Source organism: Diadema setosum, chromosome 16 (assembly GCF_964275005.1).
Source record: "Diadema setosum chromosome 16, eeDiaSeto1, whole genome shotgun sequence".
Classification (NCBI taxonomy): domain Eukaryota; kingdom Metazoa; phylum Echinodermata; class Echinoidea; order Diadematoida; family Diadematidae; genus Diadema; species Diadema setosum.
In genome coordinates, this window is record NC_092700.1 from 17,658,525 (window position 1) to 17,679,564 (window position 21,040).

The 21,040-nt window shown below is 41.3% G+C and overlaps 1 protein-coding gene across 1 annotated transcript in view; it reads left to right on the plus strand.

Moving 5' to 3' along the window:
- LOC140239573 (E3 ubiquitin-protein ligase UBR5-like) overlaps positions 1-21,040 on the plus strand; it is a 61,064-nt gene that overhangs the window by 18,503 nt on the left and 21,521 nt on the right. The window contains 23 exon segments of the mRNA XM_072319403.1: positions 189-399; positions 454-633; positions 1,063-1,193; positions 2,667-2,789; positions 3,480-3,591; positions 4,323-4,477; positions 5,980-6,177; positions 6,758-6,839; positions 7,290-7,418; positions 7,919-8,054; positions 8,674-8,837; positions 9,381-9,603; positions 10,714-11,053; positions 11,916-12,007; positions 12,659-12,805; positions 13,550-13,656; positions 14,626-14,749; positions 15,340-15,469; positions 16,458-16,615; positions 17,142-17,307; positions 18,669-18,842; positions 19,531-19,660; positions 20,272-20,430. Of these exon segments, the coding sequence (XP_072175504.1) occupies positions 189-399; positions 454-633; positions 1,063-1,193; positions 2,667-2,789; positions 3,480-3,591; positions 4,323-4,477; positions 5,980-6,177; positions 6,758-6,839; positions 7,290-7,418; positions 7,919-8,054; positions 8,674-8,837; positions 9,381-9,603; positions 10,714-11,053; positions 11,916-12,007; positions 12,659-12,805; positions 13,550-13,656; positions 14,626-14,749; positions 15,340-15,469; positions 16,458-16,615; positions 17,142-17,307; positions 18,669-18,842; positions 19,531-19,660; positions 20,272-20,430 (3,571 nt within the window).

Sequence of the window (21,040 nt, forward strand, 5' to 3'; positions counted from 1 at the left end):
TCACAAGATTTTTGTGAAAAATTTTGATGTTTATTAATGCAGTCACCTGATTTGTAAACTACATTTACATGTAGTTTGTGCTTATAGGCATAAGCTGTATGATTTGGTTATGTCTATTTAAGAAGGCTGCACAATCAAGAAAGGAAAGAATTGTCTAATTTCATCTGTCTGTCTGCCTCTGATATCAGGTCTGTCTGCGCAGCTGCCCAATGTATCACTCAGGTGCCCTGGCATTCAACGTTAAGAGCTCCCCGCCACGGGTGGGCCAGCTGATGGACACCGCCTGGCAGCTGACCGACACCTGCCGCTTCCGCATCCGGCGCTCCTCCCTGGAGTGCACCGACCCCTCGGCCCCGTCCACCTCCTCTGGCCTGTCCTCGTCCCGGGGGTCCGGAGTGGGCGGAGTCGGAGGCGGAGGAGGCGGGGGAGGAGGAGGAGGAGGGGGAGGGGGAGGCCCGGTGGAGATGAAGGAGGAAGGGAAAGGGGAAGGGAGCAAGGCGGACGGGCGTGGCGACGCCAAGTCAGAAGGGGCCAGCAGCAGCCGGCTGGACGTCAAGCAGGAGATGGGACCGCCCCCGTCTCCGGCCTCCACCAGCAGTGACGTCTCCATAGTGTCTAGTCCCGCTGCCCACCGTGAGTGTTTCTTGGTATCATTCCATTTACTGTAAAAGTGGAAATTTGGGGGATGGGGAAATTTTATGTAATACATACAATGTATGTAATGTTATTAAGACAAAAAAGGCAAACTAGTCTCTAGGGGAAATCTTATAAAAGGCAGGAGTCAAAATCCTAGGCTGGTAAACAAAAGGTAACCAAAAACAAGACAAAATCCAGCAGTACATTTTATGTGGGTGGGAATCTATTTTACATGCTTTTGAAATCAATATATTCATTCTCCTGTTGTGTTGTTTTAGTTTGAAGTTATTATTTTTGAAAAAAATAAAAGGATTGAAGGTTGAAAGAAATAGTGTGTTGTTTATGGCATTAGCAACTGAGAACTCAACCTTCTGAAGTGTCTGCTTGAAATGCTTCATTCCTCTTTTGGTGTTTATACTTGTGTAGGAAGAGGATCAAAGCGCCCTCTGTCGTCCCCTGCCCGCGAGGTAGAGAAGAATGACATCGAGGTGTGGGCCCTGACCGATGTGGTGTTTGTGGAAGACATCCGCTCAGCCCCCATCGGCAAAGTTCTCAAGGTTTGCGCATCTCTTCTCGGACTTTGCCTCTCCAATGCACGGCTTGGCTTGTGTACTTCGAATCGATGGACAATTTGCTGTTAATTTTTTTTTCCCCCTCAGGGATCATGGAAAGAGCAATTTTTTTTTCCCACTGGTTTGCATTGGGCACATTTCAGTTGATTGGAATCCAGTTGGCATGCTTTAACCCTAAAGGGGCCAGGCTTTTTTGGCTATGCTCAGACATCGAGGGGGGGGGGGGATGGATTCCGCCCCCCCGAGATCTCGGCCATCGGTGGTGCGATCGCGATTAAATTTTGCATGCGTGAGACCCGCGTCATAATCTACAAGATTGTGTCATAAGATTTTTTGAAACAATCAATTTCTAATTTTAATTTATTAATTATGCAAATTAAGCTCAAGATCATATTTTAGCCTAATTAAAAGCATTGAGAGTCTAATTTTTGATCTGTAAATCTGTTTTAGCATATTCAACAATTGTACATCACAAAAACTTCCAAAACTCATTTCAATTCTTATATATTTTATTGTTTTCAGAATTTCTTATATATTTCTTTATTTTTCAACTTTTGTTTTTCTTTGTTTTTTCATTAGAAATTGTCACTGACCACTTTTCTACCATAATTAGCATAAAACTAATCAATGAAAGTGATTAATTGTCAAAATAATAAGGGTTTTATGACTTTCATGACAGAGCACTGTTTTCCATAGGAAATGTACACAAAATCACAAAATTGTGCCCGTTTTGTGGTGACATTCCGTTACAAAAATGGGCGTGGCTTCACAAAAGTATGCGCGGACGTCGCAAATTTGGTCTCAAAAGTTGCGCGAGATTTGAACAAACAAAGTCAAGAATCCTCGTGATGTGTTACAGAATTACAGCGCGAAACGTCGAGGGGGGGGACGGATTCCGCCCCCCCCCCCCCCCGGCCGTTAATCCTCACCATGTGAATTATGTCTATGGCAGGCTGTGTGGTCAAATATCAAATTTCAGCAATCCAAATTTAAGGGTATGATAATCATTTCCAGATGTACCTTTATTACTATTTTATGAGGATAATTCCCGAAAAGACCTACCAGAATAATTTTCAAATGTGAGCTTCTATTGGTGCTGTACCTTTGAAAGGGGAGATCACTTGTCCACTGAATTAATCCTGCCATCTTTCAAATTCCAGCCATTGATCATCTGTGATCGTGTTTGTATTGAGCTCATTCCAGTTGCTTGGAATCCAGTTCGTGTACGTTAGTCCTTGCCATGTGAAGTAAGCCTCTGGCAAGCAGTGCATCATACTGGATGTACCACCAGTATAATTCACATGAGGGGAATTCCTGAAAAAATCCTTCTGGTATAATTTTCAAATGTGAACATCTATTGGTGCTACACCTTTGAAAGGGGAGGTCACTTGTCCACTAAATTAATCCAGCCATCTGCCAAATTCTAGCCATTGATCATCTGTGAATGTGTTTGTACAGGTGGACGGCGCCTATGCCGCAGTCAAGTTTCCCTCCTCGGACCCCAGTGGGGACTCGTCCAGCGATGGAGAGCTCTCCACTCTTCTCCAGGACTGCCGCCTTCTTCGCAAGGATGACCTGCAGGTGAGTCTAGCGTACTCGCCTCATAGCAAAAATGTAGCCCCTAAACTTCACTGCCCATAGCCTGTGTAGTCAAAGCAATCTTTCATAGCGATTGGCATGCCCCTCTTGTAGTTGTTGATGGTAGCTAGGCCAGTGATAGATAGATTATTCAGCTTTGAATTATCTTGAGCAGGAACTTTGCATCGAAGTCAGAATCAGCTGTGTTATAGTGACTCTGCCATACACTCTTGAGCAGGTTACCAAACGATTTTGCACTATTGTAAAAATGAAAATAAAGCTGGGGAACTGGAAAAAAAAAATGAATACTTTGGTTACATTGTTTTTCTTTCTTTTTTACTCTTGAGGTATCACATGATCACTAAAGAAGTGTATCAGAGTTCTCTTATTGTCTGCATGCATTGAAAATATAAGATATGCGGAACCGATGCATAGGTTAACCTGGCTGAACCCAACCAAGGACTTTTATTTTGTAACTGTGAGGGTTATCCATGAGAGTCTGAAATATGTTCATTTTGCTACAATTTCTGCTAATAAAACCTTCATATATTTGGCAATTCAGTGACAGAAGTTGAATTGAATTATCATGAGAGAAATGTTCAATTTTAGATGGCTGCAATGAACGTTTGAATGGTGGCAAGATATCAATTCACACCCCATACTCAACTATTGTTTTACTTCTGTCTTCCACAGATTGTCAAGCAAGGATCAGGACCGAAGGTACCTGATTGCTTCCAACGAACACCAAAGAAGCTCAATGTCCCGTCCAACGGACAGATCCTGGCCGTCTCTGTCGACTTCAGAGGTAACGTGACGAATAGATAGATAGGAATCAAATTTCAAGAGAGCTCGTGAGATGTAGGTAGTTATTCTATGGATTTGCCCATTCCCCCGTACTTCTTTAAAGATCAGACTGTGCATATTGGCGAAATACAGAGCGCTCCTGTTACAATGAACACAGTTGCAACATAAGTTTGTTTCAGCAAATTAAAAATTCAGGTCCCCAAATTATTCATCATTATAGTTTATGGTGAAAAATTCCTTTAGGTTATAATGAAATTTTGATGTAACAAATAAAACGGCTGGTTCCAAGGACTTTGAGTCTCCTTTACCAGAATCGCTTAATTGGCCATTATTATTTACACCATGATAGGTAGGGTATATGCTCAGGGAGGAGAGGAGAGGAATGATTGGAATGTTTTGTGATCATATCAGTGTCATGCATGGTGTCCTTTTGTGCTTAATAAGAGCTGGTTGTTGTAGTGCTGTGCCTTTATCCCGCACAGCTCTCAAGCAATATATCAGCCTTGTGCAGTCTTAATGACTAAGATGTGAAAATTTTCAGGAATGTCTACTATCATTGTGTGATTGAAATTTTTGATACATTGGTCCAGTTGGTGTGCTGAATATGTGAGCAGACCAAAGACAAGCAAAATTGTCAGAGACAAGGATACACTCAACATGTAGGGAGTGTAAGTGATGAAATTGTATCCCGAGATGAGGCATGAAGAAATAATTTCTGTGTTGTCCCCACAGGCGTGCACGTCTTGGTCAAGGTTCAGTCCGAGCTGCTCTACCAGCTCTACGAGCTGTGCTCCAGCCGTCCCACCACCGAGAGTCCATTCCCCACGGACACCAACGCCTTCATGGGAAAGAGCATCGATAACATCAGGCTGCACAACCCTGGAAAGGTCAGGAGCAGTCTTCCCTCCCCACCCACCCACCCCCTTCTCTCCAATATGCCAGTCCAGAGTTAAAGATTAAAGGTTAAAGGTTAATTGTCAGTTAACCCTAACTAGGCCGGGGGGGGGGGGGGGGGGGGGGGCCTCTGAGGCCCCCCTTGACGTTCCGCGCGATGTATCGCTAACGCGAAAAGCTATCGCCGCAACGTTTCATGACTTTTTTCTTTCGAGTCTCCCGCATCTTTTGACACCAAATTTGCGATGCCCAGGCGCGCGGTTTCGAAGTTGCGCATAAATATGTATGTACATGTCAGACCAAAAATTGCTCAAAAACATGAATTTGTGTACAATTTCAATGCAAACTGTGCTTACAGGCAAATTTCATAAAAGCAAGATTATTTTGGGGTTTTATTGATTAATATCAATCATTAATATATTTTCTTGTTCGGAACAATGTCGCGGACAAGTTTCATCGAAAAAACAATGAAAAACAAAGTCGAAAAAACAAAGAAGTCCATAAGAAATTCAAAAAAACAATAAAATACTTAAGAAATTTTTTCTGATGGCACAATTTTTTTCTCTTATATTTGCTCAGGACACTAAAAAGAATATTTACACAAAAAATGTGCCCATTTTGAGCTTCATTTAGTTATTTATACCAAATTGTCTGATTTCATGCATCATCACGCATAAATTAGCATGATTTAGCATGAATGATAATTTTTTAAAAAATTTAACTTCATGGTACTTTAGATTACATCATAGGCAATGTGTGTGCCAATTTTCGTCGCGGTCGACGGCCGAGAACTGGAGGGGGGGCCTGGGAGGCCCCCCCGGCTCTATGATCTACCTAAATAGCCCAGCCTAGTTGGGGTTAAAGGTCAATTGAGAAAAAGAACATGAGCCACAGAGTTGTAGTGAGCAATGTCTTGGACTGCGCCTAAACGATTTCTGTAAGTTGCAGTGAAAGAACATTTCTGAACATTCAAGTGAGCTTGTTAACGTAACAGCATATTGGATTGTAAATGATTTGTTTTGATTGTTTAAAACTCTGGCTCATATGAACCATTGCTGACTTTAAACAGGTCTGTTATGTTTGCTGTGTGGGCAAGATTATCCCGTCTGCGATGAGGAGTCTCTTTAGTTGTGTGGTTCCTACTGACGATGTAATGATAAGTCCCCAATTATAATTATCATGTCTTTGTGACCCTGTGGTCTTAGTTTCCTGACAACCAACCGTGCATAATTAAGGATGATATTTATCACAAAGTACATGGCAGTCAAAAAAGAGGAGATTTGTTTGACTGCATCAGCAATTCTATGTTTCTTTTTTCTGCTTTGATATAATATACCTTGATCTAAACATTGATGCCTCATCTAAAAACCAGCATGCGATTCTAGACTTGTTTACCCCCCTAGATAGTGATGGTCTTGTGAAACCTAGAAAAGCTCTTAGTTGAAGGATACTCCACTAATCAGAGATTGTTCCTTACTTCTCTGTTTCTCTGTAGGACTCGGTCACCCTCCTCCAAGATGGAAACAACACTCTCTACCCGCTGGCCAAGACGGCGACCGTCACGATCCGAGACCCCAACTGGATTGACCTGCCTCCCATTAAGAGTCTCAGTGTCGGAGTGCACCATCTTCCTCAGGGTGGACTGTCCACCAACATCAAGACCAAGGCAGCCATCATGGTCATGGCCATTGAGGTAAGGCTCTTCCTTTCTTCGTTTGTTCGTTCGTTCCTTTTTTTCTTTCTTCCTTCATCCACCTCTTCCTTTTCTTCTCTTCCTCATACTCCTCGTCCTCCTCATCCGCCTCCTCCTCCTCCTCCTCTTCCCCTTCCTGCTTTTCCTCCTCATCCTTCTCCTCCTCAGACCTCTCGAAGAGTCTTTGATATCTTTTGTTATTTGGTAGAAAAGTCAGATCTTGAACCAGGACTTGACTCCCATAGATATCTAATGCCATTTTAAAGTTCCTGTTTCAGCGAACGGACAATCATAATGTGACAACTGAATGCCAATCATTTCAAAAACAGTACAGTTGATTCTTTGCCTATTCTTTATTTGGTGCATAGTCTCATAACTTGGTTTGGAAATCTGTTCATTCATATGCAAACTGTCCCCCCTTCCCCTTTCTATTAAAGTATGTGAGTCAATTCTTTACTTTTCACTGAAGTGAGTTTGGTAGCATGCTTCAGCCTCAGCTTCCGCCTTTTCCATTTCTGCATTTGAGAAGTATGTAAATGAAGTTACCGATAAACCTCAACTGTTTTTCCACCCACGCTAGAACCAACTCCTGATGCCACACATCCTGAGGTGTGACTACGAGGCTGTTTCACACTTCTTGAGCAACCTTCAGCTGGAGACGAGTGAGTGTAACCTCCCCGTTCATATCAAATGCTAATAGCTGTCAGTTACAGCCTGTTGTGTAAAGGAAAGCAAGAGTGAAAGCAGTGCACATACATTGCAGTGCATCTTATTAAGTTTTGATCAAAGTGTAATGAGTCGAGTGATTTTTTGCTTTTATTTCTGTACTGTGGCTCGTAGTTGGGTAGCTTTGGAAGGATAATAAGCTCGAACAGGTCCCTATTACTAGACACGTTGAGTCCTTGATTGATGAAGTGACATATTAATGTCTAGTTTTATGGTTGTGTCATAATGATCTTGAGTGTTCCTCATCCCATTTCAGAAATATTACTGGCATTGCAGTGATACCACATGCCATCTGTAGATTGATCATGTGAGATTCAAGATTTTAGGTTACTTCTTTTTATATTTCATATATAATTTGTGCATTTTTATTATTCTTATTTCTACAGATCCAGTCATCAAGGAACAGAAACTACAAGCACTTGTGGAGGAGCGGTGCGACGGAGGGCGCAACGTATTCCACGCCTGCGTCAGTCTCTGTCGACCCCTCTCCAACCAGGATAGCAACTCATCCACCGGTGAGAACTTCATCACTTCTCAGTATCACTGTAGTGTTAAGACTCCATGATGACAAATGCCGGAGGTGGGATGAGGTGGGGGGAGGGGGGTTTGAGGAGCATAAAATTTGACAAATTATCTTTCGGTCATCTGCTAACAGATGACACCCACAGAACTGTAAGATTAATTGGATATTTTCTGACATTTTTGGTTCACTTACCACAAAGTTTTCATCAACCTTCTGCTTTGGTCCCTTCAGTTTCATTCAAACAGCACTACAAATCTCCTCCTTTAAGATAACTGACTTTCAAAAGGAAAATGTTTCCAATGCTGCGTGTAGGATGTAACTCTCATGGAAAAGGATTGTTTCGAGGACCGACCTCTGTATATTCTGAGAATTTATGATGTCTCAAAAACAAATTGATGGCCCCTGAGAATATCTCTTAAGGTAGCATGTTGAGGAGACTCTGTAAAACAAAAAGGAGAATTGAATTATTTTGTTTGATATCTCGTCCCTCAGAAGGAGCAAGCAGTCTGGCCAGCCTGACGTCTGAGGTGAGCAACCGGGCCAAGATGCTGTGCAACGCCCTGCACACCCTTAGCAATGCCATCGCTGGGGCAGCCATGGCCTCCAACACCGGGCCAAGCTCTCACGGGTGGGTGAATCAATGTAACAATGGCCTGATGGCGTTGGCTTTTCGATGTTTATGTTTTCCTCCTTATCAAAGATAAAACAAAGACTGTCATTGTCTGTATTTGTGTGTGTATGTTTGCGTGTGTGTCTGTATCATTGTAAAATTCAGAGCTTCAGATGAAGTGTATCACATCTTCATGAAGTCAAAATTTTTAATGTGTCATCTTTTATTGTGTTTTACATGGTTATGTACTATAAAATGGATGGTAAAGAAAATATCCCTTTTGCATCCTTTTAGTTGCAAGCTTTTTCATTTAAATGTCAAATAATTTGACATTATATAATGGCAAAGGGGGGGGGGGAGGAGTATGGAAGAAGGAAAAATCTTTGTCAAATATATAAAGGCTGAAATTCAAGCCCATTTGAAAAGTCTTGTTTACTCTATCCATGAAATGCAAAGACTTGTGAAGGACGTGCTTTTCTGAACTAATGACTGTTCACACATGATTGATATTGAGACTAAAGTATTCATTCACACTAGCTAATACTTTGTCATCAGGATGTTCTATTGCTGTAATAAGACCATGCACATTCATACCAAATATGTCATTCTCTGTTTGTCTGTTTCTCTCTGTTGACAGTATCGGAATGCGAGATGTGATGAGTCGCGGTGGAAGCTCCGCCCATTCTTCCGGTCCCAGCGGCATGCCTGGTGATGATGGGAGGGACTCCACCTCCTCGCCCCTGGCTTCCGCCCCCATCCCCACCCTCAGCTGGCCTCCGGAACCGTCCGGACTTTACCTGGGTAATGCAGCACATCATAATGGCGCAGTGTCAAATGATGGAATTCCCATCTTCTCTAATGCTGTTTTTCTGTCGTTGTGGGAAATATTGCAGTGTAATTTTCAGGGATTGAAAACATTGCTGTAGCATGTATAATGTTCTAGTTAAGCAGTGTGAGTACATACCTACCACATGTTCCCATTTAGTAGGAACATTCCTCTTTCTTAGGGAAGAAGAAGCTTCTTTCAATGTTGTGTTCCTATTTTTGTCAACACCTTCTAATATAGGTGTATGAGACATGGGTGAAAATTAGTATATGTTGATTATTTTCTCCCAGTTATTCTTTTTTACTGAATTTTGGGGTTGGTAAGTATGTGAATATGTGATGGTTAATTAAATGTTGTTTGAACATTATGTGGTCGTGCATTCAATTACGCAGGTGGATGTGTTCTGTAGGATTTTGTGTGTACCTGTACCAGGTTTGTACTCTATAGGGTGCAGTCATTTTTCAAGAGATCGCCAAACGATTCCTAAGAATTTGTCATTGCCCTTCAAACGATAACAGATCAAGACGAAGACAATCTCAGCCTGGGCAGCACCTCGGCGACAGTGGGCGGGTCTTCCAGCTCATTGGCCAGCAACCCGTCGTCCCTGGCAACCAGCCTCTCCTTCAACCACACGGTGACGCTCACCCCGGAGGAGCGCCGGACCAACGCCCAGCACATCCTCCGCCTCCTCTGCGAGGCCTCGGCCCTCACCGAGCGGCTGCCGGACTTCCTGTCTAGCAAGTGAGTTTTTGTGAGGGTCCATTTCGCACTCTGGTACCAATTTTTGTATTTCCTCTGGCTTTACTGGGGGGCATTTCATGAAGCATTTTGTCGGATAAATTTGCTCTCAGCCAATCAGATGCAAGGATTTCAGTAGCTTCTAACAGTTTGTCAGGTAAGAATATCTGACCAAACGCTTCATGAAATGCCCCCCTTGGTCTTCACGTTTCTGGGAAAGCAGTGGATTAGCTTTCAAATGTGAAGATGACTTTTACCGCCTGTGAGAGATATCATGTCTAGCTTGTAACCTATGAGAGTCTTTCACATTTTACATGTGGTATCAGAGGACTGGTAGGATATATCATTGAAAATGAGTTCTTAGGAAAAGCCCAGAATTAGTATCTGGGGGGCATTTCATGAAGGAACTTGTCGGATAAAATGTCCGACAAGTCAATCATATCTGACAAGTTCAGAGAAATCAGCCAATCAGACTAAAGAATTTCTCAAAACTTGTCGGATATAATTGACTTGTCAGATATTTTATCCGACAAGTTACTTCATGAAATGCCCCCCCAGATGTAAATTGGTAGCAGTCCATCATTCAGTATCTGGCACTAGGCAAGTCACTTTTCTCACGATGCTACACATTATTGTTTTCACTGTTTATGTTATGTTTGTTTTTAAACATAATTAGTTAGATAGTTACATATGAAGGTCATGTGTCCCTTTTGCAACCCTGCAAATTAAATTCTTTGTATAAGCTGGTATTATTGTAGGGGTAGGTAATTTAGACCTTTCCTCAGAATAGTAAAATTGGAAACATTTTATGATGGATGGGGAAAGAATACTATAGATTTACAGTAATTTATTCAGACCCAGAAAAAGTTCCAACTGTTACTTTAAGGACATAGGGGAGCATATGCATGGGTGTCATGGAGTTAGTTTTTGATATATTTTTTTTAACATACTCTGTAGCATTTCATACATGATGTTTGGAGACGTTATTCTTCAATCGAGCAAAGTTTGTTGATGTTTGCAAATGGGATGTACTACCTTTCTTTGTAGACCTTCACAATGCTGCCAAGTGATGATAATATTGATTCATGCCTGTATCTTGCTGCCTTTTCACAGGGATTCTCACGGCAACACGCCTTTCATGGCTGCTGTGAAGATCCGTGCGTACGGCGTTGCCCTGACCATATTTGACGCCACAGAGAACCTGGCCTCACGCCGCCGTCCCGCACCCAGGGCAGCCCAGTCTTCGAGCAGCAGCAGCGGCCAGGGGGGCGGGGCTTCGTCGTCGGGGGCGACACAGAAAAGAGGGGAGGAGCAGCCGGCCACCTTCAACAAGGAGCTGTTTGAGTCGATGGTCTTCCCTCCCGGCAGCCACCCCGACTCCTCCCCGCTCTACGTCCTCTGCTGCAACGACACCTGCAGCTTCACCTGGACTGGCACGGAGCACATCAATCAGGTGGGTTGGCCTGTTTTTGTGTTCTGCAACCCGGAGATAAAATGACTTGAGGAGACAAGTATTGTGAACGGACAGTCAATGCAAAATGAAAGGTTTATTTCAAAGTTGCGGTATGCTCTATATACAATCGTACATCTTCGGTATGGGAGGCAGAGGAAATGGAATGACTTGTCCAGAGTGTGGATGGAGATAAAGGAGTGCAGGAAATCAGAAGCAAAGAGACCACAGAAATGATGACCAAAAGGGTGATTATGTAATGGTTATACGAAATGATACAAGGGGCTGCTATCGACTTCAACAGCAGACTGTAGTATAAACACAATACCTGCTCACAGTGCAGAAGCGAAATAGGCACTATTTTTTTTTTCTTCTTTTTTGCATATGGTTGCAGTTCATGCTTGGTGGGTTGCTGCAAGGATTACTAATAACTACAAATCAATGAGTCATACATTATGTATTTGTGTACGGGTGTATCATTTCATGTTACTAGCTGAAAGAGGGAACAAGAATATCTCTGCGCTTCTTTCCAGGAAGAAAAGAAGTGAAGTGAGATGTTCATTCTCTTTGTTTGTACAATGAGGGAAGAGAGGAACTACCTAAAAGTATATTAATAGAGGGATATAGCTGCATTATCGCATCACGAATATATATTCTCACATATGATATTACAGTTCTTGTTTGAGATTGTATGTATCTTTTGTTTCATTTTCAGTGACTTAGCTTTTTCTTGCAGTTTATACATGTTTTGAATGGCCAGAGAAAGATCATCCATATATGACCAGAGATGTTTGAAATGTCAGAAATGTTTGAAGATCGTCTGGTTATTCTATACTAATTTCTCTGTCATATATCCTCTTATCAGGATATTTTTGAATGCCGTACCTGTGGCCTGCTGGGACCACTGTGCTGCTGCACAGAGTGTGCCCGGATCTGCCACAAGGGACATGACTGCAAGTGAGTTGAACCTGTGCTAAAAGAGTTGTGATGCATCTCTTCCAAAATGAAAATCCATTCCAACTTGGAAGTAGGGATTGAAAGAGTAGGAGTTAACTTGTGTACACACCAGAATTAATTTCATAACATTAGTGTTTACTTCTTGAAATGGGAGTAGGTGTGTCATGTCAGGAAAAATTGCCTTCATTTGGCCTTTGGTTTGCAGCGAATCACACACAAAAAAACCCATCTCTAATGCTATCGTATCCAGAAGCTAGGATGATTACACTGTGATAATAATAATTATGAACAGAATTTACATAGTGCCATTTAAGAATGGAATGTTTAAAGGTGCTTGGCTCCCACGGTATGACACATTATTCACAAGTTGCTGGAAAAATGAGCCTTTAGTTCAGATTTGAAGGTATGATAGATGTTACCATTCTGAAGTTGGATCGGTAGAAAGTTCAGCAAGATGTGGATCAACTGAAGAAAAGGCTCTATCCTGTAAGTTTTTAGGCAGGGGTACTGGGGCACTTTGACCTCTAAATGATGATGATGTTTATGAATATGATGGTCTCTTCGCCACAAATCTGCTGTGTTTGTCAGGCATTAATCTCGGCTTTCCTTATCCATGTTTGATGTCCACTTGTGTATTCATCTGTTTTCCAGATTAAAGCGCACATCTCCGACGGCCTACTGTGACTGCTGGGAGAAGTGTGAGTGCAAGGCACTGATTTCCGGCCAGCACTACACCAGAAGAGAACTCCTCGACCGCCTCATCAACGAGACCAATCTGGTCACCATCCCCAACAGCAGGTGACAAAGGACTATTAAATAATATCATCTGCTCTCTCTCACACACACTCTGTTTGTGTGTTTGGCTGTATCTTATGTTGTCTTTCTTTGCCCTGATTCTCTCCCTTCCCACTTGTCTGGTATCATCACACAAATACAAACATGGTCTCTTTTTCTCTCTCTTTTGCATTTATATCTTTCTCTCTCCTACTCACTGTGCCAGGGGCATGTCAAAAATCATTTATTGCTGAACTGGCAGAAGGGAGAGTGGCAGGGTTATGTTGTGCTTCTTTCATTAAATGTATTTTGTATATTTGTCAAGCAGTTAAATTTGCTGTACACTCCACTACGAACAGTTATTACATTCTTTCTTTACTGATCAGCATAGCGTCCAAAAACTCATTGTAAGCGAACAGGAATCACATTTTCCTGTTTGTCCCTATTACATCACAATTACCTTCACATGGGACTGAGGCAGTGCTACACCTGAGCAGTATTGTCGATCTTCAATGACAAGTAAAATTTGGGGGAATTAAAGGAATTTTCCCTGAAATTCTTGTCAAAGAAAGTGGCCACCTAAATGTTGGGAAGCCTGATTTGAGCCAGAACAAAGAGTTTAAACAATTTGATAAATTTGTAGTATAGAACCCCATACCAAGTTGGAGATGAGCATAACTAATTGTCATTATCAGCCATCGTTCTTTGTCATAAATTCCTCCACCTTTCAAACGTTGTGTTTGCCTGTTTTCCTGTTCCCCCCTGCAGAGGAGACCACATCCTCCTGTTCCTGGCCCAGACGGTGGCGAGGCAGACCGTGGAGCAGCGCCAGTACCGCCAGTCCAGGAGCCGACTCTCACGCAAGAATGATTCGGGTTCGTCACACAGCAGTTCCAGTTCCAGTCATTCCATCATCATCGTGCAACCCCCCCCCCCCCCAAAAAAAAAAAAAAAAAGAGAAAAAAAAAGCAGTTTATATGAACATTGGCTAACGATGACAGTAACCTAATGCACGCTCTGAGTGCCTGGGTATCTAACTTTAATACCAGGTATTTTACTCTTTGCCGGTAAGCTGTCCCTTCATAATTAATTGGAGATGTGATGGAAAGATTGAGAGTCAGATTTGCAGGGCTTGCCAGGAACTGCCCTACTACAGTTTTGCCTGTTTGCCTGGGCAACTACTGTAAAAGTGGAAATTTTCGCGGTGTTGAAATTTTCACGCATTTCGCGCAACCAGAAACTAGCGCGAAAATAAAATCCCGCGAATATTTTTGCTTGCCATATGTTCCTGTGCGTGATGTCTAGATTCCGCGGAATTAAAAACACGCGAAACTCTTCTGACCCGGCCAAGCGCGAAAAATTAGTCGCGCGAAAATACCCACTTTTACAGTAAACATTTCTTTTGGGCCAATACAATGAATGAGCTCTTGCACATTCAAAGTATGCATCCCCAAAGATACACATGACATGTACTCCTGGGCATGTGATACTCTGTAATACCTTGTCCTCTGTAATACCCTATCCTCTGTGCCTGTTGTCCCCTCTACTCAGGCCAGACTCCACATTCAGTCAAAGATTGCTGGGAGATTATGATGAAAAAGTTGGTTAGAGTTTGCAAATTGCTGGAAGGGTTCACGTAACACGTAACTCTAGCCATACCTTTATCCCATGCAGGCATGTTATTCTGTAGATTTAAATCTGATTTAAATTTTTTTTTCTCTAGTCTATACACATTTTACTTTTTCTATGTATCAAAATCACCCGAAAAATTTTGATTTCCAATTTTTTCAACAAGCGTCAATATCATCCCTGATAATGACTTCTTTTTATTTGATTCCCCCCAGACCTGGACATGCCAGACCACAACCTGGAGCCACCTCGCTTCTCTCGACATGCTCTGGAGAGCATCCTACAGGAATGGCAGGCAGTCAGTGCCATGATCCTCAATGGATGCCAAGACAAGAAGAAGTAGGTTTCCATGGCAACTCACCTCCTGTCCATCCATCCATCCATCCATCCATTTATTTCCTATATTCTACTAATTTTCCTTTTCTTATGCATCCAGTTTTAATGAAAACAAAAATATTTGAAGTGCCTTGAGGGTCACTATTTGAAGTTGACATTTTCCTTGTAATTTGATACATCACTCAAGCCAGGGATGTCAGTTTTCAGGCAAAAGCCCGAAGTCAGGCCATGGTAGTATCAAAGTTCTGGCCCTTTTATGTACAAAGTATCTTCATGTAGATGCATTATTCTTTCATTTTAACTTGCATCCTTGTCAACCTCATTCATGGTAATAATAGTAAACTTGTGAAAAAAAAAAATCAAAGAAATAGGTCCTTGCTAGGACCAACCCTTCTGTAAAAGAATGCATTAATAAAATTTTACATGTTGAATGGCTGTATCCACCTATTCGTTCAATCTCTCATAGAAGTTCAAATTTTTTACAGTTTGGAAGGTAAAATCAAATTTATTGACATCTCTGAGGGTTAAGTCATGTGCAGGTGTATGCTATGCAGTATGGTTAAAATTGAATGATCTTTTGAATCATTTGACAGGGAATGCCCCAGTGGGCCAGACACAGTGCATGCACCGATCCCCGAGGACCAGGTCTACCTCATGCGCCAGTCTGGGACCATTAAGCTGGACTGGTTCACCCACACTCTGATTGTCAAGTGTGCATCTTCGGTATGTTGTCTCAGCAATGCTGACCACCTTAACCCATTACCTGCCAAGCTCTGAAAAACTGAAACCATCAGTCAGTGTACGATTTCATCGAGGTTTTATTTCTGCATCATATGGCCTAGAAATAAGAAGTGTCTTTTCTAATTGTTATGTTTAGACACCTTATTTTAGACACCTTATGTTTAGACACCTTATGTTTAGACACCTTATGTTTAGACACCTTATTATTGTTATGTTTAGACACCTTATTCTTAGATTTTGTAAAAAATCTTTTAGTTTGTCCAGTCTGTAGTAGTCAACTATCACTGTCAACAAATGATACGTTAAAGGGGATTCTTGACCAGTTAAAAGCTAGTCTGAGACGAAAGAATACAGTTGTATAAGCACAACAGGGATAATTTTATCAGAATTGGATAATAATTAAGGAAGTATTGAAATTGTGAAGTTTTACTAATTATCACAAAACTCATTGACAGTCAATATGAATATGCAAATGAATGAGTTGATTATGTAATCACCTCCTTCCCTTAATAGTTTATACATAATTATTGCAATTTCCAGGTTTTGAAAATAGGCAATTATGCCCTACTCTCAAATCCTCAAATCCTAATATATCTGGCTGATCATTATTTTGAAGTTATTCAGCCAGGAATAACAATGGTTTTTTTTTAACACTTTTATCTCATAGAAATTAAATTTCTTCTCAATTTTTTGTTCACAATCAATAATAGATTGTGAAGTGATTTCATCAACAGCTCACTCATTTGCCTATTTGTGTCAACTGTTTGAGAGTTATTTTGCAAAACTTAGTGACACTTCTCAGTTTTATAACTTCCCTAATTTTCATCAGATTTGGATCAAATTTTTACTGTTGTGCATATAAAATTGTACCCTTTCTTTTCAGACTAATGTTTAAGTGATCAGGAATTTTCCATTAGGGGGTTAAGGATAGGTATCATATTCTTTTTCTCCCTTGATTTGTTATCACCAGGATCTGGACACCCTCCTGACGACCCTCATACGTCGTCTGCGCCATGCACAGTCTGCTACCAGCAAGGCGGAGGCTGCTGAGGTGGCCCGGCGGTTTGTGCGCTCTGTTGCCAGGGTCTTTGTTGTCCTTAGCATCGAGATGACCCCAGGCAAGAAATTGTAAGTAACCTGGCCTCTTGAAAAGTTTATAATTGTTTTATTGGCATTAACATACAGATGAAAGGATGTATAATTAAGCAATTATGCAGATAAAGCATAATACAATTTGGACAGAAAGCTAATCTTGAGAAAAGAAAGGAGCTAAATCAGAAGAGTGAACAGGCCCCTTGGAGTCAGGGGTGCTGGGGGTGGTGCAGCACCCCCAACATTATTTTTGTAGGGATCTGTAGCATCCCTACAATTGGGAAGCACCCCCAATGTTATATGTGTGCATGTATTGCATGGTACTAGTAATTTATCATAAATTACATATTTATGCACTCCCCTCAAATACTGAAATACTGGTTTTGATTCAGCAACCTAAAGGTAGCTCAGGGCTCAGCACCACTGCAAAAAAAAAAAATTCCCAAGGGGCCTGAGATTGAGTGTACTGGGGTATCTCCACCAAGAACTCAGGGTAATAGCCCATGGATCCCAGGGAAACTTCCAGTTTTTATTGTAGTGCTTTCTCATATTTTTTTCTCAGGTCCGAGCCAGTTCTGCGATGCAAGCGAGTGTTCCAGGCCCTCATCCACCAGTCCATCACCGAGCTGTGTGAGATCGGCGACTCCCTTATCGCCCCCGTGAGAATGGGCGTGGCCAGACCCTCCTCGCCCTTCCCACTCTTCAACAGCCATGCTGATGCCATCCAGGTAAGACTTAAGGAGGAGAACGTGAGATCAGTCCGTCCATGTTTCCATCACTCCTTATCCACAGTATAGCTCTCCATTCATAGATCTCCCTCCTCTCGTAGTCATAAGAGGTTGACCCTTTTTTTTTCAAAAAGTTTGAGCAACTTTTTCTTCCTTATCTTGACTGCACATGTTGTGTTGTTCAATGTATCGAAGAGGCTAGAGTTAATCAGAAAAGACATTTTTAGCATGCAGGCCCAATGTTAAAAAGTGGAATGTCAGAATGGATAACATGTATGCCGTGTAAAGGTGCATTGAAAGGAGACATTATTGCTGTTGATTTTGTTGATGTTATAGTTTGTATCAAAATCGTGGTGGGTGTTGAAAGAATATGCCATACTCTTGCGAGCAGGTATGCAACAGCTGCTATAATTGTGCACTGTATTTAAAGGGTGTGTACAGTTCTGGTTGAGGTGAGGATTTAGCTTTTAACGTTTTGCGAGATATTCAGAAACCACTCTATGAGATGTCAAAGAGCATGCAATTCTAAGGGGTATCAAAAGTTTATTTGATGAAAATCAGTTTTGAAATGGCTGAGATATCCAAAAACAAGGTGAAACAAAGAGATCCTAATAAAAGGCGTGGCCTGTCGCCTTTTATTATTATGCTTTTTTGAATATCTCAGCCATTTGAAGACCAATTTTCATCAAACAAACGTTGAATCCTACATAAAATTACATGCTCTTTCATATTTCATAAGAGGTTTCTCATTATCTCACTTAGGAATGTTCAAAACATGAATCCCCACCTCAACCAGTACTGTACAGTCCCTTTAAGTTATCTGCTTTTCTATAATATCAACCCCATCCCTGAAGCAAACAAAGAACAAAGCATAGGACAGACAAGCCAGCAAACCGCTGCACACTGTTATCATTTGATTACAAGTTTTATTGAGTGAAATGATGATTAAGACAGAGATATCAATGTCTTGTAGGAGCAATGATTTTAAAAATGTTTTGAGTTATCACGTTTGATGCATACAAACTGTATGTGTAGGTCAGTTGCATCACAAAGCATCTTATCTTACAAAAATTTTGCAATAAAACTTAAAATACAAGGATAATTATATCACTATTTTTCTCACTAAACCATATCTGTGGATGGTTTTGTCAAGAAACAATTTTATCATAACTGGTGTTCTCATTTTGTGCATTCAACAATACTTAACATTGGTTATACTTATCATTTTTTTGTTTTTTTACTTTTGTTGTTTCTATCCCTAACTCACATTTTAGAACTATTTTGAAGTGCTAAAGCTAGGTTTCTGTTTCATCTACAAATTGTAAACAATGCCTTTGATAATGATCTCTTTGATACTGCAGGGAAGCGAGGAGCTGTTCTTCACGGAGCCACTGCCGATGCGCTCCTCCACCAGTGCCCAGCCCAGCACCAGCCACGCCCACCACCACGCCCCCTCCCTGAGGACACACCAGCACCGCATCAACCGTATCATTGGTGACGACGACCAGGACATGGAGTTCGGCGAAGGGGAAGATGTGAGCCAGGAAAGCAAATTATCAAAGGGATTGTATAGTATTGGTGGAGATGAAAATTGGGCTTTTACGTTGCTGTGAGATACCAAGAAACCACCTATGAAATAGTACAGAGCATACCATTTTCAGAGGAATTCAAAGATTATTGAAAATCGATTTTGGAATTGCTAAGACATCCAAAAACAAAGTAAAACAAAGCAATCATAATAAAAAGTGGTTCCCGCTTTTTATTAGGAGTGCTCTTTTTTGGATATCTCAGCCATTTCAAAGCAGATTTTCATGAAATAAACGTTGAATCCCTCGTGGAATTACATGCTGTCTCTTATTTTATGAGAGGTTTCTCTTTATCTCACAAAAAAAAAAAAATCAGAAATCTGAAGTCTAAAATCTAAATCCAAATCTTCGGACACGTTTTTCTAACATTGAAAGTCGGGAAATCATGGCCCAGAAAAACATTAATTTCTTGCCTTTCCTTTGATCATTTAGCTTCAAAATTTCGGCAGATGATGGACAAAACTACAAAATTATGCCAAAAACAGAAATCTGATTGTTTTGACCAATTTTGATAATGTAACTTCAAACTTGATTTTCTCGGCTCGGCCGTCAGCGACTTCAGGATCCTTTTGTTGTAGCGGGTCACATATTATGTATAAACCCTGCACTGTAATTTTCTCTCTTTCTGTCTATCTAGATTGACACGGTTGAGGGAGACATTGTTGTGGTGTCCAGCGACGTCCGAGGCCGGGATGCAGACCCTGGCAACGCTCCTCCCAGGGACCCTAGAGACCAGCCCAGTCAGGATGATCCACCAGAAGAGGATGGTAAGGATTCAGATTTCTGTTCAGCGTGATGAGGAAGTCTGTTGGACACTGTAATTGTTGCTGAAAATTTTTCTCATGTTGTATACAAATGATGTACAGATTGAGTACATCGGCTGGTATTATGAACACAAGCTACGTTTTGGCAATTATAATAAACACATGAGGCTTATCTTAAGCTAAGTTTGTTTAATCCCATTCAAGGCACATAATTCTGTCAGTGCGTGAAATGAACTTGTGCATTATTTGTTTTATATAGCTAGCATAAAACAAGTACTTGTGATTAAGAAAGGAAAATTACTGATGAGCATTTGACACATTTGAATGATGAAGGGGTATGAGGTGTGAAGTCTTACAAGATAAAGAGAGAGGCTTCATCTAAGAGTTATGTCGAGCTCCCATGCTTGCGACTTATAGGTAGAATTTGGCATGTGTAGGTTTTCTTAGCTGTTACATACCCTTGAATGGCACAAGATCTTTTAATACATTGTATACCAAATGCCAGAGATGCAATTTTTCATCTCTATACACCCACTCAAATTTAACAAATGTGTGCTCTGCCGGACTGAGGTAATAGCTTGAGGTAATAACTTGAGGTGGTCACTTTGTGACAGGTGGCAACGAGAGCGACATGGACCTTGACCTCCTGGCTGAAAGTGACTACGACAGCGAGAGTAACCATAGCAACCAAGACCAGGAGGGCGGGGGCCAGGATCATGAGACATCCAGTCGCCGGGGCGGAGTCAACCCGCCCAACACTGGCTCTGATGCAGGTAGGGCTAAGATGAAAACTGATTGGCAACAATCCTCAACTTCAAATTAATTTGAATGCAAAAAAAGAGATAAATGCCATTTTCAGAGTTTTTTAAGTAAGGTCATTCATGAAATAGAGAAAGTTCAATCTTTTCCATGATACTGCACTTGTTATATAGCCAGAAGTATTTTCAAAGACGTAAGTACATTTTATCACATGTATTTTTATTATTTTCTTTCGTTTTCTGCACCTTCAATTTCAAATTGGTGACAATAGACTGATCACTTTTTGCAGTTAAACTTTTCAAATACACATATACAAGTGAATACAGGGATCCGGAAATTGAAGGTATGATACATTTCATGAATGGTGACATTTTCTTATGAGCAGCTAATTCTCAATGCATTATGATGTGTAAAAAGCCCCCGAGAAGGGGGTACTATTTTCATGAAAGCAAGCCTATGGAACATAACTTACATGGGGCACATTGATGAAAGGATTTGAGGTCCATGGTCTCAGATTAATTTAAGATGCCTGATGCCATGTACAAAGTTTCTTTCCATGGAAACTGATACAAAATTTCTCGATAGCAAGTGGCTTTGACAATGTTTTATGCATCAAGATCATTC